The sequence below is a fragment of the Panthera pardus genome, unplaced genomic scaffold (assembly GCF_024362965.1).
Source record: "Panthera pardus isolate Hobbes unplaced genomic scaffold, ASM2436296v1 HiC_scaffold_10, whole genome shotgun sequence".
In the NCBI taxonomy this organism is placed as follows: Eukaryota; Metazoa; Chordata; class Mammalia; order Carnivora; family Felidae; genus Panthera; species Panthera pardus.
Genome location: NW_026526655.1, coordinates 102832198 through 102860032, shown reverse-complemented (window position 1 = coordinate 102860032; position 27835 = coordinate 102832198). Strand labels below are relative to the sequence as shown.

The 27835-nt window shown below is 38.1% G+C and overlaps 1 protein-coding gene across 9 annotated transcripts in view; it reads right to left on the bottom strand.

Moving 5' to 3' along the window:
* Nucleotides 1-27835, bottom strand: part of PTPN4 (protein tyrosine phosphatase non-receptor type 4) — a 227215-nt gene that overhangs the window by 32824 nt on the left and 166556 nt on the right. For all 9 annotated transcript variants that reach the window (XM_053909685.1, XM_019469365.2, XM_019469364.2 and 6 more), the window contains 4 exons: nt 16426-16585; nt 12496-12579; nt 12346-12402; nt 6257-6413 (listed from right to left, as the gene is read on the bottom strand). In XM_053909685.1, the coding sequence (XP_053765660.1) occupies nt 6257-6413; nt 12346-12402; nt 12496-12579; nt 16426-16585 (458 nt within the window). The remainder of the gene's footprint in view (nt 1-6256; nt 6414-12345; nt 12403-12495; nt 12580-16425; nt 16586-27835) is intronic.

The following is a 27835-nucleotide window of genomic DNA, read 5'->3' as shown; positions in this document are numbered from 1 at the left end:
TGGAGGAATTCACCCCAGAAGAAAGAACACGAAGACATGATTACCAGAGATTTAATCAACGCAGATGTAAGTAAGATGTCTGAATAGAATTTAAAACCACAATTTTATTACTAGCTGGGGTTGAAAAATGCATAGAAGACACAAGAGAATTCCTTTCTGCAGAGATTAAAGAACTAAAATCTAATCAGGCAAAAATTAAAAATGCTATAAACTGAGATGTAATCTTGAATGGATGCCGTCATGGCAAGGATGGATAAAGCAGAGCAGCAAAACAGCGTTACAGAAAATAAAATTATAGAAAATAATGAAGTAAAAAAAAAAGAGGGAAACAAAGGCAAAAAGATTGCAATACGAGACTTAGAGAACTCAGTGACTTATTAAAAAGTAACAACATTGGAATCATAGGAGTCCCAAAAGATGAAGAGAGAGAAAAGGGGGCAGAAAGTATTATGTGAGCAAATTATAGTGGAAAACTTTTCCTAATCTGAGAAAGGACACAGACATCAAAATCTGAGAAGCACAGAGGACTCTGATTAGATTCAACAAAAATCAACCATCACCAAGGCATATCATAGTTAAATTCACAAAATACACAGACAAGAAAAGAATTATGAAACAAACAAGGGAAAAAAGTCCTTAACTACAAGAAGATAGATCAGGTTTGCAGCAGATATGTCCACAGAAACTTGGCAGGCCAGAAAGGAGTGGCAGGATGGATTTAACGTGCTTCATCAGAAAAATATGCAGCCAAGAACTCTTTATCCAGCAAGGCTGTGATTCAAAATAGAAGGAAAGATAAAGAGTTTCCCAGACAAACAAAAACTAAAGGAGTTCATGACCACCAAACCAGCCCTGCAGGAAATTTTAAGGGGACTCTTTGAGTGAAGGAAAAACAAGACCAGAAGCAACAAAGACTAGAAAGGACCAGAGAACATCACCAGAAACACCAACTCTACATGCAACACAATGGCACTAAATTCATATATTTCAATAATCACTCTAAATGTAAATGGACTAAATGCTTCAATCAAAAGACACAGGTTATCAGAATGGATAATAAAACAAGACCACCTACATGCTGCCTTCAAGAGACTGATTTTAGACCTAAAGACACCTGCAGAATGAAATTAAGGGGATGGAGAAACATCTATCATGCTAATGGATGTCAAAACAAAGACTGTAACAAGAAATGAAAAAGGGCATTATATCATAATTAAGGTGTCTATCAACATCGCACTTACAGCAATGGACAGATCACTGAAGCAGAAAATCAACAAGGAAACAATGGCTTTGAATGACACACTGGACCGGATGGACTTAACAGATAATATTCAGAATATTTCATCCTGAAGCAGCAGAATACCCATTCTTTTCGAGTGCACATGGAACATTCTCCAGAACAGATTACATACTGGGTCACAAATAAGCCTTCAACAAGTACAAAATGATCAATATCATACCATGCGTATTTTGGGATGACAACACTATGAAACCTGAAACAACCACAAGAAAAAAATTTGGAAAGACCATGAATACTGGGAGATTAAAGAACATTGTACTAAAGAATGAATGGGAGAGAGGGGGAGCCTGGGTGACTCAGTTGATTAAGCATCCAACTTCAGCTCACGTCATGATCTCGTGAGTTGTTGAGTTTGGCCCCACTTTGGGCTCTGTGCTGACAGCTCAGAGCCAGGAGCCTGCTTCAGATTCTGTGTCTCTCTCTCTGCCCCTCTTCCACTCAGGCTCTATCTCTCTCCTTCTCAAAAATAAATAAATATTAAAATTTAAAAAAGGGGGGCACCTGGTGGCTCAGTCGGTTGGGCATCTGATTTCAGCTCAGGTCATGATCTCACAGTCCGTGGGTTCGAGCCCCGCATTGGGCTCTGTGCTGTCAGGTCAGAGCCTGGAGCTTGCTTTGGATTCTGTGTCTCCCTCTCTCTCTCTGCCCCTCCCCCCATTCATACTTTGTCTCTATCAAAAAATGAATAAACGTTAAAAATTTTTTTTAATTAAAAAAAGAAAGGAACAAATGGGTTAACAAAGAAATTAAAGAAGAAATTAAGAAGTACATAGAAGCCAATGAAAATGAGAACAAAAGTGTCCAAAACCTCTGTGAGACAGCAAAGGCAATCTTAAGAGGGAAGTACATAGCAATCCAAGCCTTCCTAAAGAAGGGGGAATGTCTCAAATACACAGCCTAATCATACACCTCTAAAGGAGCTGGAAAACAAATAGCAAATAAAGCCTAAAACCCAAAGAAGGGAAATGATAAAGAGCAGAAACCAAGGATATCGAAATAAAAACAAAAAACAGTACAATAGATTAATGAAAGCAGGAGCTGGCTCTTTGAAAGAATTAACAAAATTGATAAATCCCTAGCCAGATTTATCAAAAAGAGGGAAAGGACCCAAATAAAATCATGAACAAAAGAGGACAGATCACAAATGACACCACAGAAATACAAATAATAAGAGAATATTATGAGCAATTATATGCCAACAAATTGGGCAATCTGGAAAAAATGGACAAATTGCTAGAAACATATAAAGTAGAAACAGGAAAAGATAAAATTTTAACAGACCCATAACCATAAGGAAATTCAATCAGTCATCAAAAATCTCCCAAAAAACAAGAGTCCAGGGCCAGATGGCTTTCCAGGGGAATTCTACCAAACATTTAAAGAAGAGTTAATACCAATCTTTTGAAGGTGTTCGAAAGAAAAGAAAGAAAAGAAAGAAAAGAAAGAAAGAAAGAAAGAAAGAAAGAAAGAAAGAAAGAAATGGAAAGAAAACTTCCAAACTCATTCTATGAGGCCAGCATTACCTTAATTCCAAAACCAAAGACCCCACTAAAAAGGAGAACTACAAACCAAACCAATTTCCCTGATGAATACGGATGCGAAAATTCTCAACAAGTTACTAGCAAACTGAATGCAACAATACATTAAAAGAATTACTCAAGTGGGATTTATTCCTGGGCTATAGGCCTGGTCCAAAATACACAAATCAATCAACATGATACATCACATTAATAAAAGAAAGGATAAGAACCACATGATCCTCTCAATAGGTGCAGAAAAAGTATTTGACAAAATACAGCATCCTTTCTTTTTAAAAGTCCTCAAGAAAGTAGGGATAGAAGGAACATACCTGAAGATCATAAAGGCCATGTACGAAAGACCCACAGCTAATATCATACTTGATCAAGAAAAACTGAGAGCTTTCCCCTTAAGGTCAGGAACACGACAGGGATGTCCACTCTCACTACTATTATTCAACATAGAATTGGAAGTCCTAGCCTCAGGAATCAGACAAAAAGAAATAAAAGGCATCCAAATTGGCAGGAAGTCAAACTTTTCACTCTTGGTAGACGACATGACACTCTACATGGAAAAACCTGAAAGACTCCACCAAAAAACTACTAGAACTGATATGTGAATTCAGCAAAGGTGTAGAATATAAAGTCAATATATAGAAATCGGTTGTATTTCTATACACCAATAATGAAGCAACAGAAAGAGAAATCAAGGAATCAATCACATTTACAATGACACTGAAAATAATAAAATACCTAGGTATAAACGTAACCAAAGAGGTGAAAGATCTGTATGCTGAAAACTATAGAAACCTTATGAAAGAAACTGAAGAAGACACAAAGAAATGGAAAAACATTTCATGCTCGTGGATTGGAAGACCAAGTATTATTAAAATGCTGATGACACCCAAAGCAATCTACATTCAACGCAATCCTTACCAAAAACTAGCATTCTTCACAAAGCTACAATAAACAATTCTAAATTTGTATGGAACCAGAAGACTCCAAATAGCAAAGTAACATTGAAAAAGAAAAACAAAACTGGAGGCATCACAATTCCAGACTTCAAGCTGTATTACAAAGCTGTGATCATCAAGACAGTATGGTATCAGCACAAAAATAGATCAATGGAAAAGAAGGGAGAACCCAGAAATGGACACACTAATGATTGGGCAACTAATCTTTGACAAAGCAGGAAAGAATATCTAATGAAAAAAACACAGTGTCTTCACCAAATGGTGTTGGGAAAACTTGACAGCGACATGGCAAAAGACCTGGACCATTTCTTACACCATATACAAAAATAAACTCAAAAGAGATGAAAGACCTAAGTGTGAGACAGGAAACCGTCAAAATTCTAGAGGACAAACAGGCAGCAACTTCTTCGTAGATGTCTCCAGAGGCAAGGAAAATGAAAACAAAAATGAACTACTGGGACCTCATCAAGATAAAAAAGCTTCTGCACAGTGAAGGAAACAATCAACAAAACTAAAAGACAAGCAACCAAATGGGAGAAGATATTTGCAAATGACATATTGGATAAAGGGTTAGTATCCAAACTCTATAAAGAACTTATCAAATTCAACTTGCTGCCGCCCCAGAATAATCCAGTTAAGAAATGGACAGAAGACATGAATAGACACTTTTCCAAAGAAGACATCCAGATGGCTAACAGACACACGAAAAGATGTTCAACATCACTCATCACCAGGGAAATACATATCTAAACCACAATGAGATACCACCTCACACTGGTCAGAACGGCTAAAATTAACAACTCAGGAAACAACAGATGTTGGCAAGGATGTGGAGAAAGGGGAACCCTTTTGCACTATTGCTGGGAATGCAAACTGGTGCAGCCACTATGAAAAATAGTACGGAGGGTCCTCAAAAAATTAAAACTAGAACTACCCCAAGACCCAGTAATTGCACTAGTAGGTATGTACCCAAAGGATACAAAAACGCTGATTTGAAGGGGCACATTCACCCCAATGTTTATAGCAACACAATCAACAATAGCCAAATTATGGAAAGAGCCCAAACGTCCATCGACTGACGAATGGATAAAGAACATGTGGTGTGTACGTGTCTGGGTGTGTATAATGGAATATTAGTGATCAAAAAGAATTAAATCTTGCCATTTGCAACAACGTGGAGGGAACTAGAATGTATTATGCTAAGCGAAATAAGTCATTCAGAGAAATAAATATATGATTTCACTCATATGTAGAATTTAAGAAACAAAACAGATGAACACAGGAGAAGGGAAGGAAAAATAAGATAAAAACAGAGAGGGAGACAAACCAGAAGAGACTCTTAAATAGAAAGAACAAATTGAGGGTTGCTGGGAGGGTGTGGGGTGCGAGGATGGGCTAAATGGGTGATGGGCATTAAAGAGGGCACTTGTTGGGATGAGCAATGGGTGTTACATTTAAGTGATGAATCACTAAATTCTACTTGTGAAACCATTACTACACTGTATGTTAACTAACTTGGATTTAAAAACTAACTTGGATTTACTTTTAAAAAAAGTAAATAAAAGTGGTTCAAAATATACTCATTTATTTAACAAGTATTTACTGTGTACCGACCACTACTAGGGCAACTGAGGGAAGAGGGAGGCCTTTTTAGCTATGGTAGTCAGAAGAGAAGGATTTTCTGGGGAAGACATCTGAGCAGAGACCTGAATGAAGATATAAATCATAGAAAAATCAAGAAGAGCATCTTAGGCAGAAGGAATTTTTATTTATTTATTTTTTTCAACATATGAAATTTATTGTCAAATTGGTTTCCATACAACACCCAGTGCTCATCCCAAAAGGTGCCCTCCTCAATACCCATCACCCACCCTCCCCTCCCTCCCACCCCCCCATCAACCCTCAGTTCGTTCTCAGTTTTTACGAGTCTCTTATGCTTTGGCTCTCTTCCTCTCTAACCTCTTTTTTTTCTTTCCTTCCCCTCCCCCATAGACTTCTGTTAAGTTTCTCAAGATCCACCTAAGAGTGAAACCATATGGTATCTGTCTTTCTCTGTGTGACTTATTTCCCTTAGCATAACACTCTCCAGTTCCATCCACGTTGCTACAAAGGGCCATATTTCATTCTTTCTCATTGCCACGTAGTACTCCATTGTGTATATAAACCACAATTTCTTTATCCATTCATCAGTTGATGGACATTTAAGCTCTTTCCATAATTTGGCTATTGTTGAGAGTGGGCAGAAGGAATTTTTAAAAAGCCAGCACAGAACAGAGGAGAGTGAGCAAGGCTGTGTGGTAGACAAGGGGCCAAGAACTGAATCCTACCACAAGTGTGAATGCAAGCCACTTTGAGCAGTAAACTGTCACGGCATGATTTGTTTTTTAAAAGCCCGCTCTGGTTGCTGCGTCTAGTAACAAAAGTAAGAAACAATAAAAATATCCAGTGCTACATAGAGTACTCACCATTAGGTCGAACCAGAAGTACGAGTTCCCCAGAATGTCTCTCGCAGCTAGCTTTAATAAATAGGACAACTTGATCATGGGTATGTTCTGCAATGTCCCGACCGTTGATCAGTACAACTTGGTCCCCTTCATTCAATCGAGGGACACAGAGGTCAGCCTGTAATGTAACATAAATAAAGTTTCAGGTGTGTACATGGCTTTCTGAAAGTAAAGCACAGGAATTTATTTTTATAGACACTACAGCAGGAGAACAAAAACTATATGTAGACCGGCATCCATCCATTTACTCATCTGTTTGCAAGAAGTAGAAATCTGGCTTTCCCATGAAGCTACTACCTTTTTCTCTTTTTCTTTTCAACAACTTCTTCCTTGATGTCCTATTATACGCCTAGATACACAGATAAGACTATGCCTCAAGGTGCATAGATACAGGCAGCCCTCACTTTGCATGGTCCAGATACGTACAAATTTGTCACCACAGTACAGTTAGATAACACCCGTCTCCCAAAAAGGTTCAGATTGCAGTTGCCACGATGCATTAATTGAATAATTGCATAACGTACGAACTTGGCTACTAGCTTGTGAGTCCACAAATCACGACATAAGTAACAGACACACATCACAATCAGTGACCTATCACACATCGCTTCTTTCAAAGTCTGTTGGTGATGTGCATCTGTTATTCGGTTCACGCAGGGACAGCAAAGCAGGTACTTGTGTCACCTCCATGTCTCCCAGTGATAAACCCACGTAAATATAAAGCAGGAACTAGCCAGAAAAGTTAAAAATGCAACAAAGAAACAAAAGAGTGATAGTGCTGGAAGCAAAATGCAAATCGAATATCAACCGCTGACAGTGGAAATGCTGCTGCTGCTGCTGCTGCTGCTGCTGCTGCTGCTGCTGCGGCTACTGTTAGCCTCTAGGCATGCAGTGAAAGGAATTCAGTGAAGGCAGACTTATCAACATAAATGACGAAAGTGGCTGTGATGAGAAAGATGAAAACGTCCTAGAGGAAGTGAGGCTGGCAAAAAAGTTCTCACTAAAGGTATATTTCATAACACTGAAAATGCACAGGATGAATGCTAGAAGTGAATACAAATTTAGAAAGGATTAGGACAATTTGCCAAAGAAAGAAAAATGCTCACTCTTGTATTTTAAGTTACACGACAATAAGGGAAACAAGTTTCAACATAGTCGTGGTAAGTTTCCATCAGAAAATAGAATGCTTTCTTTATATTTCTCAGTGTTTCTGATAGTTTGAATTAGAGGATAATAAAGCACTATTAGTTTTATTATTTTTTCATCTCCCTATATATTTATAAGAGAAACTAAGAAAATTTCAATTATTTGATAAAAAGTTTAAAGGTCCTAGAAATCACCATAACTTTTCCCACTGATTATCAAGATCGCTTTACACAGTGTCAGCTTGCATGGTCGTTTTTATGGTTCTGCACTACAGTGCGAAGTGACAGCGGCCTGCATTTTACTGAGAAAACAAAGAGGTAATTAGGCAAAAAGAGGCAAGCACAAGTATGGACAGCATGCTCCAGGAACACAGCAATGCGAACAGATGGGCGTCAAGTCTGAAGGATGATAGGTCGGACAGAGAAGGAAATGACACGGTCGGATCTCACAAAAAAGGGACTGAAGAAATGAAAGCACTACTAGTCAAATTCATAATAATAAAAAAGTCAATAAAATCCAACAAGGTACTGTCACTAGTGGCAAGAGCAAAAGTTCTTCCTTTGCTGCTTACAAAGTGTGTGATTTTAAACACATGAAACTCTGGAAATGGAGCAGGTATCTGCTCTAATTATTTCACAGATTTGTAAAGACAGAAATGTGATGACTCAATGCAGAGCATTACAATCTAGAAAATGCAAGTTCAGAAGTAATGACCATTCTCTCTAGTCGCTCCTTTCTCTACTTCTCACAGTGGAGATGACATTCATATACTCCCTCTGTGCACTAGCACTGTGATCCTTTTGTGTGCCAATATGGTCCCTAGTTTTTGTAAATGCCTCTGCGGTACCCGAAGAGTGGTGAACTGCTCCATATCAATGGTACTGGGAGAAATGTAATGGGCTAGAGGAAAGGGTTACCCTCTTACCTTATTTGTGGACAGTACAGCTGGCAGGAAAGAGGCGGCAGTCCATGTGGTAGGAAGAGAATAGCTATGCATTTCTCTTACTGTACCTTGAATACATCCACTGATATTTCCAGTTCAGAGACTGAGGCTAATGGGGTAGTTAATCAATATGCTAGAACATGCAGAGATTAATTTTTTTGAACCCATTATCACTGACAGAAACTCTCTCATACTTAATCTGCCTTTCGTCGGGTTTATTTATAAATTTCTATTTTCATTCTTTTTTTTTTTTTTTTTTGTGGAAGCTGAAGCTGCATTTTATTTATCTATTTGCATTCTGATCTGGAAAGTCTAGATAAACTACATACTTATTTATTCATTTTTAAATGTTTATTTGTTTTGAGTCAGGGGCGGGGCAGGGAGGAGCAGAGAGAGAGGGAGAGAGAATCCCAAGCAGGCCCCACACTGTCAGCGCAGAGCCTGATGCAGGGCTTGATCTCACAAACTGTGAGATCATGACCTAAGCCACAATCAAGAGTCAGGATGCTTAACCGACTGAGACACTCAGGCACCCCAATAAACTACATATTTAAACGAATTTTGTTGGAGCATCAATTGCTGGCTCAAAGATAATCAGACAGAAAGAAAAACATGGTTTTAATTGGGAATTATTTTAACCATTTCAGAAGGTGTCCAATATAAAAAATAACATTAAAATATTTGAAGTCCTGTTCTTTTCCCCCAATCACCTAAAATGATGTTTCCAACTGGAACACTGTGATGGTCTCTAAGAAGATAATATAAAAATGGTAAGTTTCTATTGTTCTAACTTCAGCCAATATATTTTTTAAGGCTTCCTTCTGGAAACCTCTTTCTTCCTCCCTTAACTGTTATTATGCTTCGCTGGTTTTGTTTTTTCCATCCACCTTTCTTGTCTCTCATTCTCTGCCTTTGGGGAACTTTTGTGTCTTCTCTTATCTTTTAAATGTGGTGTTTTCTAACTGCGACTTTTTTTAAATTTTAAAGGTAGGCTCTCCACGAGATGTGGGGCTTGAACTCATGACCTGAGATCAAGAGTCACACGCCCTACTGACTGAGCTAGTGAGGTGTCCTTCAGCCAATATTTATGGGACATAGCTCTACACGGCAGATAGGGAAAATTATCAATAATTTGTATAGCCTAAAAAGAAAATTTAGAGTCACAGAATTTTGTTCAGAAATAAACCTGTCTATATGATGTTCCCTGAACACCTCTGACTTAATTGAAAATGATCCACAGTCACTGCTCAGGAAAATTAGTATTTCTTTTATGTCATTCAGTTACTATTACAACTGGTGGATAAATAAAAAAAAGATGTATTATCTTTTCTAATTACAAGAGCAACACATTCTCATTATCATGATACAGACAACTAAAGAGAAGAATACAAAACAAAGTGATAAATACCAATAACTCCACTACCCAGATGAAAAGCTATTAGCATTTTGAGTACGTTTCCAAACTTTTTAAATTTTTAAAAAATGTTTATTTATTTTTGAGAGACAGAGAGACAGAGTGTGGGCAGGGGAGGGGCAGAAAGAGAGGGAGACACAGAATCCGAAGCAGGCTCCAGCCTCCGAGCTGTCAGCACAGAGCCTGACATGGGGCTCGAACCCATGAACCACTAGATCATGACCTGAGCTGAGTCAGACACTCAACCAACTAAGCCACCCAGGCACCCCTATTTCCCAAAATTTTAAAGCACTAACTCACATTTAAAAAAACTGGATCAAACATACATGGGGAGCAATAATACACATTTTCTATGACACCATTTTATGAACCTATTTCCATACTTATATAGAACTACATCATCTATCATTTCAACAGCTGTAAAGCAGCACGTAATTTATTTCACCAACTTCAATGATGTACATTTTACCACCACCCCAATCTTTATTATAAACAATATTACAATGAACTTCCTTGCATATCCTTTGTTCCCTTGTCCAACTGCTTCATTACCGGCAACTGCTAGAAGTGGAATCATCACGTCAAAAGATATGTATTTGACTTAAAAAAATTTTAGTTAAAATTTTTGTTTTTAGTAAAGTTCACATCACACAGCTTGAAGAAATGACTAAGTCTACGAGATTACTAAGGCAAGCAACCATTTCTTGTGTTCCTCTGTACATCCTGCTCCCCCACCCCAGGCAACTTCTTTCAACACTTTAGCTACATCTTTTGTATCCATTTCAGTATCTCCAAATAACATCCTGATTTTGTTTTTCTTTAGTTTTCTATTTTAGATGTTACCTACAGATGAGAATTTAACAATCTTTCATCTCTGCATCTGCAGTCTGTCCTAAACATACATATTTCCCATTATATATATATATATATGTGTGTGTGTGTGTGTATATATATATATATATATATATACACACACACACACACATATATATATATATATATACTAATAAATAATTTTGGACTATTTCCCCCATCTTTGTCCCCGGCCTTCACATGAATAGGTTCAAGAGGCATTTTATATATCATATCCCTGGCCTGTCCCCACTGACCCCAAGTGATGTGTTGAAAAGAGGACATCTGATACAAGCTGGATCTATAAAGGACTTACTTCCCAGAAGTCTGTAAACTGGACTGAGAGGTTTAATCACTCTGGGTTACTAAACTGGTAATATATAAACCTACAAGTTACCAGTAGCCCACCACATAAACTAAGAATGGTGGTAGCTATACAGTTTCTCTTTCGTACAGAGTCAGGGTCATAATCATATTTGAAAGTAGAGTATGTGGTGGGAATGTTACAGGACTAACTTGAAGCTGCTACTAAGTACACGGTCTTTATTCAGCCTGTATTTTATTTAGAGGAACTAGACAGATGAGGCTGATTCCCTACACAAACTGGTTTGCAGTGGGAGAGAAGAATGGAGCATAAAAAGAAACAGAGGTGAAAAATAGAGTCCTGATGTTTATTTTAAAGTTTTGGTTTTTTTCCCCTCCAGGTCTGACCGCATTCCTATCTTTGGGTTTTGTGAGGTACTACTATAGCTACAGGACACATTTTGTATTTATGCATAAGCCAGTGGTATTCCAGAGTATCCTGTTATTTGCAACCAACAAAGTCCTTAACAACCAGAACCAAAGGTATGCATTGTGATATCCCTGATCAATCTTGACTGTGACCATCAAATCAATTATAAGGTTGCTGCGCAAAACCAAAAAAAAAGCCTAACTGGACTCTTTCAGGCTGCTGGTTTATATCCTGTCTGTGGACACAGAGACAGGTAAATGATAAAAGATGCTGATGGAAAACTCCTTGAAGACCATTTAGGTCAAGTAGGCAACAACAGAAATGGGAAATTGAGGGCAATATTTGCTACATAAAAGAGCAATAAAGAGAACACACCCACAACTCATTAAGAATTGTCCTTGTGATGAGCAGAAAGTTCATGAATCCTGAAGGTGAATTAAGGGAACAGGAGGGTTCATCATAATGGGTACATACAGTGTTTTCTCAACTTCTGTTTACAATGTTTATAATACAAAGTTTAAAAACTGTCCCTATAGGGAAAAAAATCACTACTTATCATATCTATTTAAAGTCAATTTTTAAAACACAAAGTAGGCAAACAGATTATAGGTAAACAATTCTATATGAAAATACCAAACAAAAAAGCAAAACAAATACTATACCTCTGTCTCCATTTTTCTGTTTAAAGCAGTTATTTTGATAGAATCTATTAGCACTTTAGAAACTGTAGTTTCTATAACTGAAAGTTATAAACAGCTTCTTTCCAAAAACATGGATTTAAAAAAACTCTTATACACAGGAAGTTAGAAAACTTCCCAACAACTTAAGAGATTTAGCTAACATTTGATACTTGACAAATTTTCAGAAAAGATTAATTTTTTCCCACTTATTTAAACTAATAAAAATAAAATGAGTACATGTTCTTGAAAATAGGATTTACTTGCAAGATATAGATAACTCACAGGTGTTCCTGGTGCTACTCGGGACACGATCACAGGCATCTTCTGATCATACCCTCCCTTAACAACAGAGCAAATCAGATATCAGTCAAATATTACCAAAATAGACACATCTTAATTTAAAAACTGAGTACAATGTAAATTCTAGATTACCTTCACATTGAATCCAAACCTTCCATTTTCATCAGGTTTCATTCTGATTAGAACAAGATTATCTTGTGGGATACCACCATTAGGCTTAAAGAAAAATAAATAACTTGTAATCTTCCTCACTTATAATCTCTCCTTGAAATGTATACATGAAGTATGCTTTTTGTACATTAATATTATCTACAACATACAAAAAGTCATAACTTAAATTCAAACTTTTAATTCAGGAAACTACATTGTTTTTAAAATTTTTTTAAATATTTATTTTTGAGAGAGAGAGACAAAGAGACAGAATACGAGCAGGGGAGGGGCAGAGAGAGAAAGAGACACAATATCCAAAGCAGGCTCCAGGTTCTGAGCTGTCAGCACAGAGCCCGATGCGGGGCTCTAACTCATGAACCGTGAGTTCATGACCTGACCTGAAGTTGGACACTTAACCGACTGAGCCACCCAGGAGCCCCAGGAAAGTAAATCCTGATTACTAACTTGCAGTTACACAACTAGATACAGCCTCCTTGTCACTGCATGCTAGACTAAGTGCAAGGAGGAACAGGGGCATTATGATTTAAGTTATTAATTGCAATACCCCTAGAACCTGGCTCAAAGCTCTTCACACAACAAGTGTTCGTAAGTGTTACAGGAACTCACATTCCTCTCTCTGCTTTTTAAAAACAGCTTTATTGGGATACAACTCACACATTATATACACTTCATGCAAAGTGTTTAATTCAATCATTTTTACTATAGCCACAGTGTTGTAGAAACACCACTACCATTTAATTTTAAAATATTTTCAGCCCTGTCACAAAGAGATCCTGTACCTATTAGCGGTCAGTCATTTCCCATCCCTTCACCCCCCCATTCCTTAAGTCCTATTCAACCATTAATCTATTTTCTGTCTCTTTACATTTGACTATTCTGGACATTTCGTGTACATGGTCATTTGAAACTGGTTACTTTCACTGAATATGTTTTATGCGTGCTTTCAGGGTAAGTATCTGGCTAATTCTTGCTTATCCTTCAAGACACGGGTCAGAGATGCTCACTTTGGGAAGTCTTCCCTTAACCCTACAGCTGCATTAGTTATTTGTATCTCCTTCCTTATAATCACTTCTAATTATATTACCTTCAAACTGATTTCCCACTTGCTCTAGACCCAGGTCCTATTCCATACTCAAGGATACTGCTATAGCAATTAATTCTCTACTCTCCTACATTATCCATTTTCCCCACCCTTCCAAGAAATACTTTTATGTGTCCCCTTAAAAAAAATGAACTTTCTCTGGACTCCACTTCCCCATCTAGTTACGCCCCATTTGTCTCCTTCCTCTTGCTCTTAAACGTCTTTAAAGAGTTGGCCACATTTGCTGTCTCTATTCCCTCTGATCTCATCCTCTCAGAGTCATGATTTTATCTCCAATGCTCCATCAAAACTGTTCTAATTAAGTCACCAAAGAGTTTCACATTGCTAAATCCAGTGTTCAACTGTCAATCCTTGTCTTGACTTACCAGTAACATCTGACAAAGTTGGCTATTCTCTCTGTGACTTTCTTGCCATTAGTCAGTTAGCCGGTGGACTAGTTTTCTTCCTACCTTGCTGTCTGAATCTTCTCAGTGTCCTTTGCTGGTCTTCATCTCCCTAAGGCTTACATTTTGGAGACCCAAAGACCTCCTAGAACCTCCTATTTAGTTATCGGCACACGCTACACTTCCTTGGTGTTTTTTTTTCCTCTCTCGTGATTTTACATACTGTCTACATGCCATCAACCCTCAGTGTTATTATAACCCTAGCTTGGACCTTTCTCTTCAACTCCAGAATCGTATCTGTAAATGGACTTCTAGTAGCCATCTCACACTTATGTCCCAAACTGTACCCCTAATATATCACCCATACCTGCTCTACCTGCAGCCTTTTACTTCTCAGTAAACAGGAACTTCGTAAAACCTTGGTGTTCAGGCCCAAACCTTGCTGTTATCTTGGATTCCTCTTTCTCCAGTACTCCACATCCAATCCCTCAGCATATTACGTTAGCTCTGTTCTAAAACTATCCAGAATACAGCCATGTCTTCCTCCTTCCACTGCTACCATATGGATCCAAATCACCACTGCTTGCCTGGAATACTGCATGACCTCACAACCAGTATCTCTGCTTCTACCCTTTGTCTATTTTCAATACAACAGTCAGACTGACACTGTTTACAACTTAAGTGACATCATGCTGCTCTTCTCCTCACATATGACCTGTCCCTTTTGCTTCGTATCTCACTCAGGGTTAAAAAACACAATCTTTAAAGACTTTGGCTTTCTCCTGTACCTATCTCCTCTTCATTAGCTCATTTTGCTCGAGCCACACTGATTCCCTTGGTGTTCCTTGACCGTATCAGTCATACTCCTGGCTTTGTACCTTCTATTCCCTCAGCTCCCCTGATCTTCCACTAGCTATCTATCTGACTCATCACTGAGTTCATCCCTGGCTTACAGCATTTAAAACTGTGGTCCTCTAATCCTGAAATTCTCTAGCCCCTTCCTTCTTTACTATTCTCCCCAGAATGTATACTATCTAACATGCTATATATTTAGATTATTTACCTTGTTTACTGTTTGTCTCGCCCTTATCCCCAGAATGTAAGTTCCTTGAAGGTAGAATTTTTGGGTTTTTTTTCCCTATTTTATTCCAATATATCCCCAAAGCCTGTAACAATGCACAATTCTTAATAATTAATATTTGCATAAATGATTAAATAAATTAGGTTGTAGATTATTTAATAGCAGGGACCATGTCTTATTTGTCTTTATATTCCCACTACCCACCAAAGTACCGAGCTCATAGAAAGACCTCAGTGACTATGAATCGATGAATGAATGTATGAGTGAGTGATACAGGAGAATCACCACACAGGTATCACCAAATGTGTCACTCATTTTTGGTAAGGATTCTGATTGTTTTTGGATGTGCCTGTGGTGGTGAAGCAGTAACTGTGGGAGAACAGAGTGGCTGCTTCGTGCTCTTCAAACTTTAGACATAAGAGGGCTACCACAGAGGCGGCGACCAGGAACTTCTGGCCCTACCAATACCTGCTGCGGGTCCTCCTCTCCCTGTATCTTATTTTATTTCCTGATGTCTTCTCAAGTTTCCTGAAATATACCCATATTTGTCTGTCTTAAAACTTCTTCATGAACACAGTGTATCCCTAAAATTTACTGACAATCTCACTTTTGGTTTATTTACATCTCCTTGAGAAAGCAATGAAAATTCATAAATCAGGAGATTTGAAAAATTTACCATTTTGTTGTGGTAAAAGCATGCCCTCTAAAGAAAAGCACCAAATGATCCATAAATACATTTTATAGAGCAGAGAGTGATCATAAAATCCAGGGACCTGCACTCAATTTCAAAAGGTTAATGAAAATGATAAAGTCCGTGCACCTGGTGAATGATACAATAAAGTTAGTGATACTTAATGGATTATTAGCATTTCTTCCAAAAGCAAGTGTTTTGCAAGACTGAAATCAACATAAATTTGTCAGGAATTAACTTCTAGAGCAATGAACATTTTAAAAATGAAGATAAGTTGAAATTCCACAATTGGGTCAATCATGGCAAAATTCATGACCAACATATGATGAAAAAAAGAAAGTACAGTAATTTAATTTACAGATAAAACATACCACAGTCTAAAAGAAATTCCATTGCAGATTAAAAAGTTCAAAGGGAGGGTGCCTGGGTGGCTCAGTTGGTTGAGCATCCAACTCTTGATTTCAGCTTGTGTCATGACCCCAGGGTAGTGGGATCAAGCCCTGGGCTGGGCTCCCCACTGAGTGTGGAGTCTACTTAAGATTCTCTCTCTCTTCCTCTCTCCCATACTCTCTCTCTCTAAATTATAAAAGTAAAAATTCAAAGAGATGTGAGAATATCTGAAGTAGGTACTTACAGTAGATTTTTCAGGGGAAGATGGAACATCAAATGTTTCATTAATATGGTTTTCCAGATCTTGTTGAGAATGTGAATAATGAATTTGGTTCCAACTGTTTTTCTTTGACTGTTTGGGTGGTAAAGCTGGAGGCTGCCCATCTCCAGGGGTCTCCTGTGATCTAGATAGGAAAAAAAGAAAAACAAATGAGTATTTTGGAAGTTGTCTCCTAGAACAGTTATTTTAAGTTTATTTATTTATTTGGAGAGAGAGAATGTCCATGTGCAGGGGAGGGACAGGGAGAGAGGGAGAGAGAGAATCCCAATCAGTCTCAACGCTGTCAGTGCAGAGCCCGCCACGGGGTTCGATCCCACAAACTGGGATATCGTGATCTGAGCCAAAATCAAGTCAGATGCTTAACCAACTGAGCCACCCAGGCACCCTAGAATTGCTATTTTAAAAGCTAAGGTAAAAAATAACATAACATAACGGTAACATAACATAACAACACAGCTAGAGTCAAGCAACTCAAATATTTACAACATCTAGTAGAAGATAAGCTTGAAATACTGTATTTATTGGGGCACTTGGGTGGCTCAGGCAGTGCAGAGCCTGCCTGGGATTCTCTTTGTCTCTCTCTCTCTCTCTCTCAATCTGTTCTTCCCCTGCTTGTGCTCTTTCTCTCTTTTTCAAAATAAATAAATAAACTTCAAAAAAAATTTATTTACAAGTGAAATCTTAACTTTGAAGTTTAAGTAGTACATTGAATTTCCTACTGTATCATTTACAATCTGTAAACAATTTACAAATCTGTAAACAATTCCACATAATAATCAAATACACTTTTTAAGTGTATCATGATAAAGATATTTACTAATCCACTGTAGCAATATATACACCTTCCAAAACACTTTTTTAAAATAAGGTTTTCAGTGGAGTCACAGGGGTAGTCAGGGAAAAGGGGAGGCAAAGAGAAATCAGAATTGAGAGTTGAGCCGTTCCACAGATGAAACACCCAATACAATCTAGAGAACTTGTGATTGGCCCAATTTATTTAGATTTTTTTTTTTTAATACTTATTTTTGAGAGACAGAGTGTGAGCAGGGGAGGAACAGAAAGAGAGGGAGACACAGAATCCGAAGCAGACTCCAGGCTCTGTCAGCACAGAGCCTGACGCGGGGCTCGAACTCACAAAGTGAGAAATCATGACCTGAGCCAAAGTCAGATGCTTAACCGACTGAGCCACTCAGGCACCCCTGGCCCATTTCTTTAGAAATAAGACACAATTCATTAAAGTAATGAACTCAATACTACACCAAAGATTGGAATCTGAGTAAGAGTACGGAGCTCACTGAGGAGACAAAACTGGATAAAACATTGTTGGAATATACAATTTAAAAAAACAAAAATTCAATTAACATTAGGGAGCATAAGCTTCAATTTGTGGCAGCAAGAACCGATAAAAAGAGCTAGGAAGGATAGAAGACGCTTCAAGGTAAAAACGGTAGTTTTTAATGTTTATTTTTGGTGGCGGGGGGGAGGGGGGCGGTGTGTGCACGAGGGAGAGGCAGAGAGAAGGATACAGAGGATCTGAAGCCGGCTGTGAGCAGAGAGCCCAATGCGGAGCTCAAACTCACCAACCATGAGATCATGACTCAAACCAAAGTCGGACACTTAAATGACCAAGGCACCCAGGCACCCCTAAAAATGGGAGCTTTTATGAATGAGCATAGTATATGTAATAACATTACTTGTGAGTTTTCACAAAGGCCAGGAGGGGGAACCAGCGTTTCAACTTGCATCCTAGAAAGCATACATCATGGGAAGTTGTGGAAGCTAGAACAGGTAAGGGGAAATGGTTCTTTGTAAGAGCGGTGACCATTCCTGAGGTTATTATTTATTTCTGCAATGCCAGGAGGTCTTTTGGAAAATAAAAAAATTACTGACTGTCCCATTGCCTAGGTCCAACGAGAGAGTTGATAGCTGCGGTGTCAATGGCCGCTGTTGTGCAATTCAGGCACAGATCTCACCCACTTCCTGCTTTTTGTGTTGAGTGGCAACAGATGCCCAAGATACCAGCTGTAAGAACTTAAGGAAGTGGAACTGCATTAGACTGTATTACTGTTCAAAAGTTATTCTCCACCCCTCTCTGAGTGATATCAGGCTTGGCTATCTGACTTGCTTTGACCAATGAAACATGAGTAGAAGTGGTCACTTTGAAAGGAGACTTTAAAAACGGCTCATGGGGGCGCCTGTGTGACTTAGTCAATTTGTCTCTGACTTTGGCTCAGGTCATGATCTCACAATTCATAGGTCTGAGCCCTTCGTCGGGCTCTATGCTGACGGCTCAGAGCCTGGAGCCTGCTTGGGATTCTGTGTCTCCCTCTCCCTCTGCCCCACCCCTGCTCACATTCTGTTTCTCTCTCTCAAAAATAAATAAACATTAAAAGAACAAAAAACAAAAAAAACAGCTCATGATTCATTATGCTTACTAGCCATGCCCCAAACAACAGTCTGGGTCCTGGAATGAACATGACATGGAGTAGAACCACAGTTGACCCATGATATACGTATGATATAAGAAAAAGAGAACCTTTGTTGTTGTCACTATAAATTGGGATAATTTGATACCCACATAATTTAGCCCAAGGTAACAGACACAGAGATTACTGTCAGAGTGGCTCTTTGACATATATGCCCTCCTTTGGTACAGAAGGTGTGAAGCTTATTTAGAGGCTCACTGCTAAATACCTGGTAGATACAGGTAACGAAGCTAAAAATTTGATTAGTACCAATGAAGTCAGCAATTATCAGGAATGAATGGTATAACTCTATGGTCCTCCAGGGAAGTTTCTCTAAAGAGAGAATATAGTCCTGGGGCGCCTAGGTGGCTCAGTCAGTTAAGCGCCCGACTTTAGCTCAGGTTGTGATCTCATAGTTTGTAGGTTCGAGCCCAGCATCAGGCTCTGTGCCGATAGCTCGGAGCCTGAAGCCTGCTTCAGATTCTGTGTCTCCCCCACTGGATTCTCTCTGCCCCTCCCTGGCTCGTGCTCTGTCTCCATCTCAAAAATAAAAAAACATTAAAAAAAGTTTTAAAAAAGAGAGAATATAGTCCTTCCAAATTTACATAATGTAAAAGTTAATCACTAAATTAGTAGGTAAACCATAATGTCCACTCAGCCTAACTTTCTACACAGAAATCTTTAGGGAACAAAATACTCCAAATTCTAATAAATCTATAAGGACTGCATCAAAAAATATACCTCTCTTTTTCAGCAAAAACTTCTTTGAGGTCTACCTTGATGGTCAGGGATTATAGGTACCAAGCACACTCGTTTTTATTCTACTAGTTTTCTGCCAAGAACCCAAGCCTTTAAGATCTAATACATTCAACTGTTGCTAGTCTAGGAAATTGTTCCCACAGATTAGAATAGAGTCATGTACCTCAACTATGGCCTGCTGCAAGGGGTTAGGACACATAAAGATGGACATCCATGGCACAGCCTCACATGTGATATTTCTAAAAGTCAGTTGACCAAAAGCTTTCAAGACTTTTCAAATACCAGAAGTCATTGGACTCCACATCTATCAATCAATCAATAGGTCTTATCCCTTACTTAGGGTTAAGTATAAGTAACTTAGGCAAGGTGAAGAGAAAGGTTTTTTTCCTAGTTTTGCATATAGTTGTCATACACGGGAAACAGCCTCAAAACCAAAGATCTATAGGGCAGAGTGTAAGGTTGAGATCAGCTGGGAATGGAGTCAGATCAGCTTTTCTTTATTCGTGGTCCAGCCAACAGCCTAATACATACCAATCCTAAAATATACAACTGAGACAAACTCACGTCTGATCTGTAGTGCAATATTTAAGTGAGCCAAATCTGGTAGGTATGGGCCTAACAATGACAATACTCAGTTCAAGAGAGGGACAGTATTGACATATGGGACATTCTGCTTAAACTGTTCAATTTACATTTCTGAGGTTAGAGATTAGGTATATATGGTCAAAAAAACTCCAGAAGTTATTTCTATTATGCATTTCTAATTAGAACCCTAAAACAGTGGCTACAAATTCATGGCTTATGGGCCAATTTTGGCCAACATACATTTGGCCCATTAATTTTTCTTTATAAAATATGAGTTAATTGACTCATTTTAAAAATTACACATGTATCCAGATTTCCAGAATGGAATACCTAGAAACTCTGGAAAGAATGGATCTGCATTACCACTGGTCAAAGCCAAGAACTAGCTGCTGCCTTTTGATGGGCCATGGGCATCCCAGTCCACATAAATTCCTCCCACAGTTACCTGCCAGATTCCAGCAGGTATACGAGTATAATCTCTCCTTTAAGCAAAGTCCAGGGCAAGCCACAGATAGGAAGGGGGCCTAAGCATACAGGCTTGGATTCGATTTAAGCTAAGTTCTAAAGTAGAGGAGGAGAATGCAGCACACATGGAGAGGCTTACTCAAGATATAACACAAGAAAAAACACTAATTTTGGATTTCAGGAAAAGGACCACCTACCTTCTCTCACTGTTTTATGTAACTTTCTTGCTAAAATAACTTCTCAAATAGTGATGGCCAGGCTCTCCAGATGCTTGATTGTTGAAGACACACAGGTTGGTCTGGGAGCTTTTACAGACTAATTATGTATTCTCCTAGGACAATCCCGGTAACTGTTTGCCCTTTCTAGGTTCAAGAACCAAACTTCATCTATATCTATTTGTGTCTCTACTAATACAGTCTATCAAAGTAATCAAGGATGTCAACACAGACTCCTGAAATTCTTATTTTGGACAAAGGTTCTCAGTTACATTTTAAGACTTATTCTGGGGCGCCTAAGTGGCTCAGTTAAGCATCCAACTTCAGCTCAGGTCATGATCTCATGGTTTGTGAGTTGGAGCCCTGCATTGGGATCCATGCTGACAGCATGGAGCCTGTCTCCTTTTCTCTCTATCCCCCCCACCTTAGACATAAACATTAAAAAAAAAAAAAAAAAGACCTATTCCAAATGTATTTAGCTCAATTTTATTAGAACAAATGATAACTTCCTCCTTCATATCTAATGTAGAGATCATGAGTGCAGTCAATTTATTACTTATTCAATTATCTAGGAAAACGATTTTCATAGGTAAACCATGCTTTATAATTAGAAGTTGTAACACCTTTAAAATAATGTCATTAAATATGCCAGTTCTAAGAAAAGATAACTTTTCTAGGCAAAACTAAACAAACAAAAAACCTACAATTGCTAATTATAACAAAATGAAGAGACATAATATGCTTTGGAAGAACAACCAGACAGCATAATGGAACACAGCCCCATTAGAAATAATTTCCCTGAGGGGCACCTGGGTGGCTCAGTCAGTTAAGCATCCAATTCTGATTTTTAGCTCAGGTCATGATATCATGGTTAGTAGGTTCGGGCCCGCATTGGGCTCTACACTGACAGTGCGGAGCCTGCTTTGGAATTCTCTCTCTCCCTCTCTCTCTCTCTGCCCCTACCCTGCTCACATTCTCTCTCAAAATAAATAAACATTTAAAGGAGAGAAGAGAAGAGAAGAGAAGAGAAGAGAAGAGAAGAGAAGAGAAGAGAAGAGAAGAGAAGAGAAGAGAGAAAAGAAAAGAAGAGAAGAGAGAAAAGAAAAGAAAAGAAAAGAAAAGAAAAGAAAAGAAAAGAAAAGAAAAGAAAAGAGTTCCCCTGAGAGAAGGGAACTGTGACTTAAAGAGAAAGCCAGCATCTACTATTAGGTAGTTCAGACAGGACTAGAAAAATAGGAACCAATGAAAAAAGTGGGCATCAGAGCTATGGCTGGTGTCTTACAAATATTGGTAATACTTTGGCTTAATTTAAAGATGGGAGGCAGAAAAAAATCTGTTATAAGGAGAGTATAGAAAGGAGTGTAATCCTAAAGGGATTATTTTAGTTACTTTTAAAAAAGAAAAGTGGGCAAGATAAACTCTGAAACTCTTTATGCTTTATAGAAGCATAAAATTTATTCTAATTTAAGACTGGAAAATAAGCAAAAACCATATTCTTGGTAGACCCTAATACAAACTTGACAGGACTGATGGATTATTTTAAGATTAATCTTCTAAGACGCATACCAGGAGCACATGTCTCTTTCAACTACAGTCACTAGTGCTATCCCAGCTCTTACTGCACAGTAACTCTACTATCCTATACTTATACTATGTTAAGATGCAGATAAAATTCTGATCCAAAATTCAAGATTCTTGACACATTGGCTAATCTATAGTAACATTTACAGCACTTCAAAGTAAACACCATTGCAGACTGATTACTAATAAATGCTCAATAAATTTAAAAAGTGCATATAAACCCTCAGGGATATGATATTAAGACTAGAATTGAAAATCTCATATTACTACATCAGTACGAATCCATTTCAGACTAAAGGTCCCAGACCTGAGATGCCTGGTTTCAACCAAACTTCAAGTCCCTGACCTTAGCTCCCAAAAGTAATACAGGTATCTGCCAGACATGGATGGCAGGTAAATACACTGCAGCTACAGCAGCCCAGGGACCTATGTGATTGGTCTTGCTGCCACAAGTACATCATCAAATACAGTGCATCCTCTGAGTCCCCGTAGCTTGATTATCTCCTCCTGTCACAGCTCCTTTGGTTCTTTTATTTCCTTGTCCTAGAGCGGTCTGGTATTTGCAGGATCCATAACACAGATGACCCTCGAACAACACAGTTTGATCTGTGCCGATTCACATACACATGGATTTTTTTTATAGTACAGTACTGTAAATGTACTTTCTCTTCCTTACGATTTTCTAATTAACATTTTCTTTTCTCAAGCTTACTTTACTGGTTAAGAATGTAGTACATATTACATGTAACACACAAACTATGTGTGAATCAAGTGATTATGTTCTCAATAAGGCTTCTGGTCAACAATAGGCTATTAGCAGTTAAATGTGGGGGGAGTCAAAAGTTATATGTGACTTTTCAACTATGCAGGCATTAGCACCCTTTACTCCCCACATTGTTCAAGGGTCAACTGTATGCTGCTAGACTTGATCAAGATTGGCATGGGAATTGGGTCAAGCTGAGTATGGAGATAAAATTTTCAGTGGCAGTAGCTCAGAAGGGCAAAATGAAGGCAAATCTTTAAGAAAGATTTAAGTGAAAGGAATTCATAAGGTGTGGACAAAGCTGAGGTGAGTCATTAGGTAAGACTAGAATGGGACAGTCCAGGCATGGGACTGTCCAAGGAAATGGGTTTGATACTTCAGGATTATGAAATGTGTAAAGAGTCTCTTGTGATTAGGGCCTAAGGATCAAGTTGAGAATTTGGAGAATTCTTCATTGTATTCAACTAGACATCCATACTTCAAACATGCAGACAGATATGTGGCTATAATATTCTTAAAGCCTACCTACTAGTATATCCTCCCAAAGTAATTAAATTACACAATTATTACAGCTAACATCTACCAAACACTTTTTCTCTGCTTAACTGCTCATCTCATTAAATGTTCACAGCAACACTACGGGGAAGATATTATCATCCTATTTTTACAGGTAAGGAAATTGAGGCTTACAGAGATAAAATGTCTCATCCAAGCTCACGTAATTAGAAGTGGTGGAACCAAGTTTTAAACCCAGTCTGAATCCAGAGCTTGTGCTCTCAACATTATGTTACAGTTGTACTTTAATCAAAACAACTGCAAAAAACAGGAACAAAGCTATTTTAAATCAGAGGTTTCAAACTATTTGTAGCAGTGGACTCTTCTCCAAATACAATGCTTCTCAGAAGCCAATTTATAAAACAGAAAAGCTAAACAACCTACCTATCTGACAGTATCTGAGGCCTCAATAGAACTTAACAGAGAATGTCCCAAGACTATTTTCTATCATGCCATATAGAAAGTTATAAGTGATAACATGACTATATGTGAAATCCTAATAACATACTTCTAACTCAATGGTTTTAATATATTTAAAACCAATAATTTGCCTAAATGGTGGTGGGGGAGGGGGGCTGAGTGGGAACAAAACTTGAAACGTAATGTTCAAAATCTACCCACATAAAAAATCTGGAGGAAAAATTACCACTTGTGTTAACTTCTGAACATTAAGAATGGAGAAAGGGTGATGGGAATGAATATAATTCCAAAAGTGTTCCAATGCCCAACTCTCATAGTGGGGTTTTTCAATACAAATATAGTAAAACCTTGGTTTGCGAGCATAATTAATTCCGGAAAAATGCTTGTGATCCAAAGCGCTTGTATATCAAAGCAAATTTCCCCATAAGAAATCATGGAAACTCAGATGATTCATTCCACAACCCAAAAATATTCACATAAAAAATGATTATACTACTGTAATATAATACGAATAAAGAAAATACAAAATATAAAGAAAAGTAAACAAATTAACTTGCACTGACCTTTGAAAACCTTCATGGCTGGTGTGAGGGAGATGAGAGAGGAGGGTTATCCTGCAGGACAACTTTCACTATCACTAGGGGAATCACTGCTATCTATTGACTCAATGGAATTTTTTCTGCATGCTCACAGGGATGCTGACTAGAGTACAGTATTAATAAATTTTTGTCAGTATTAATACTACAGTATTTACTGTAACTGGCAATAAGGCAGCAGAGGAAAGGGTCCATTATCTGCAGGCAGCCTGATCTAGAATGAAGGAAAGTATTCCTAAATTTAATCTTGCATGGAAAAGCAAGGGACGGTCTATACGTGCTTTGAAGTGACAAAAAATACATTAGTGCCAGTTGTGGGCATCTTCCAATGTTCTGAAAAATCACGGATATCTGCTAAACACTGTGGCCTGAGACTGAGCATATGAGCAAAGGAGATGATCACCCACAATCCGTCACCGAGACAGAGAGAAGAACCATTGGCTCAGTTGTGATCATGTGACATTTGGCATCACATACTACTCGTATTGCAGGACATCGCTCGTTTATCAAGTTAAAATTTATTAGGAATGTTTGCTCATTGGGGCGCCTGGGTGGCTTAGTTGAGCATATGACTTCGGCTCAGGTCATGATCTCGCAGTTCACAAGTTCAAGCCCCGCATCGGGCCCTGTGCTGACAGCTCAGAGCCTGGAACCTGCTTCGGATTCTGTGTCTCCCTCTCTCTCTGCCCCTCCCCTGCTGGTACTCTGTCTCTCTCTCTCTCTCTCAAAAATAAATAAAACATTAAAAAAATATTTTTTTTAAAGAAATGTTTGCTCATCTTGTGGAACACTCCCAGAACAAGCTACTCACAATCCAAGGTTTTACTGTAACTTGCTTATCTTCAACTTTGACATTTTAAAAAATAATGAAAATGTTACTTTTAAGTGCACTTTGCTGTCAACAAAGCAATATACTGTAAAATAGCATCAAAAGATTTGTTAAAACTGTCAATCAAGCCAGGTAGGCAAAAGCTTTGCTGATTTACTAGAGTCCAGTCAGCTTTAAATTTCCTCATGAATACTTCAACAGCAGCATTGAAAGCAGTTTATTCTGCAGTCAAAGCAGCTCTCTGTTGCTGTCCTTAGCAATCTGTATCAAAATAAAAAAATTAAATCTTAGGGGCACCTGGGTGGCTCAGTCGGTTAAGCATCCAACTTCGGCTCAGGTCATGATCTCACAGTTCACAAGTTCAAGCCCCTCTTTGGGCTCTGTGCTGACAGCTTGGAGCCTGGAGCCTGCTTTGGATTCTGTGTCTCCCTTTCTCTCTGCCCCTCCCCCAGTGCACTCTGTCTCTGTCTCTCTCAAAAATGAATAAACATTAAAAAAATTTTTTTCAAATAAAATCTTAACCACCCAACTTACATGCTTTGTGATGGTTTTGTAGAAATGTCCAAACTTCGTTACATACTGATAGGAGTATACTAACATTTGTGGTATGAATTTACTAAAATAAGCACCTGTTAAGTATTTTCAAGTTAATTTAGGATTATTGTTTTTCTCAGAAAATCACAAACTAAAACAGTCTAATCTTCTGTGAAACATTTAAAGAAAGGAAGGAAATGGTAGACTGTAGTTTCAATTGCCCCTGCCTATAAATGGTAACTTTATTCTAAGCAGTACAAACAACCTATTTGTTTCCATAACAAACACACCTATGAGTTAGCAGTGTTTTCGTCTTGTGAAGAAGGCAACCTGACGCAGTAATTAAAGTCAGGACTCAGGTTTCACCTCAAAGGCCCTATACTCACTCAAAAAACAGGGAACTGGTGAGATGATCTCAAGATCTATTTCAATACATGTTGAAATGCTTTGTGCTTCATCTGACACATTGTCTGAATTCTTTTCACATTTGGCCAATATAAAACTAAATCCTATTGATTCCAAGTTGCAAAATATTTTCTCTGAATTGCAAAAATCAATCAACCAACCAAGGGATTACAACAAAGCCCTGTCTAGGATACAAAAATTCTGCTGGTTGGGTCAGATAGGGAAGACCTGAATGTTAGTTCTATAAAATGGGATAAATCCTGTTAAGTGGGCCTTCTCATCTATAAATGGGGAATAAAAGTCTTTTCTATTTCATTGAGTTCAACAGTGAGATAATTTATGAAAAAGCTGACTGTAAACAATTAATTTGTTTACCATTAAGCTTATTTTTTCAGAACTCTCTCATTATTCTTAAGGTTAAAACTGGCTGAATTTCAAATGCAGTGTTAGAGATTCAAACCTGAATACAAAACACACAAGTTTCATAAATAAAATACATGTCCAAGGAGAAATACAGGTCCAGGCATTTGAAATTCTTGTGGATCAGGATGGGGAAGCAAAAACTGCACAGTTCCAATCTATCCTAAACTTGCATCTCCATTTAAGTTCAGGAAACCAGAACGAAGGTTTTTTTGGATTGGTGAATCCATAAAATTTACATATGGAAACACTCAATTCTATGTGTATGTATACACATGTGTATGTGTGAGTGTCTCTACAAAAAGGGCCCTTTAAAAAAATGGATGGAGATAATTTGATTAGGCCCTGGAATGGTATTATTGTTCTGTAACAAGACAGGATTTTGAGATTCCTCTATATGGTTTATTTCTATGTGCTCAAAGTATGTCATTTTTAAATTTAATTACTTAACATTTCCAACATGTTCTTAATTATTGTACTTTTTAAAGTTTCAGAATTGGAAAATATATGCTTACTAAAAATCAAAGTTTATAATGCTAATTTTTAAAGCAATCAAAAACAAAATCTCCATCAATCTTGTCTCCTGTCAACTCATTCTCCACAGGTGTCACTGTGCAGTGTATATCTTTCCTACCCTTCCAACCTCTTTACTATACACGTACAATCAAAATGTTTGACTAAGACATGTTACCAAGACTGAATTCCACTTGTCTTAATGGCTCAGCCAGTCTTCCTTGGCTGCTCCGACAGTGAGGACAACCGCTTCCTCTGTATCTTGTCAC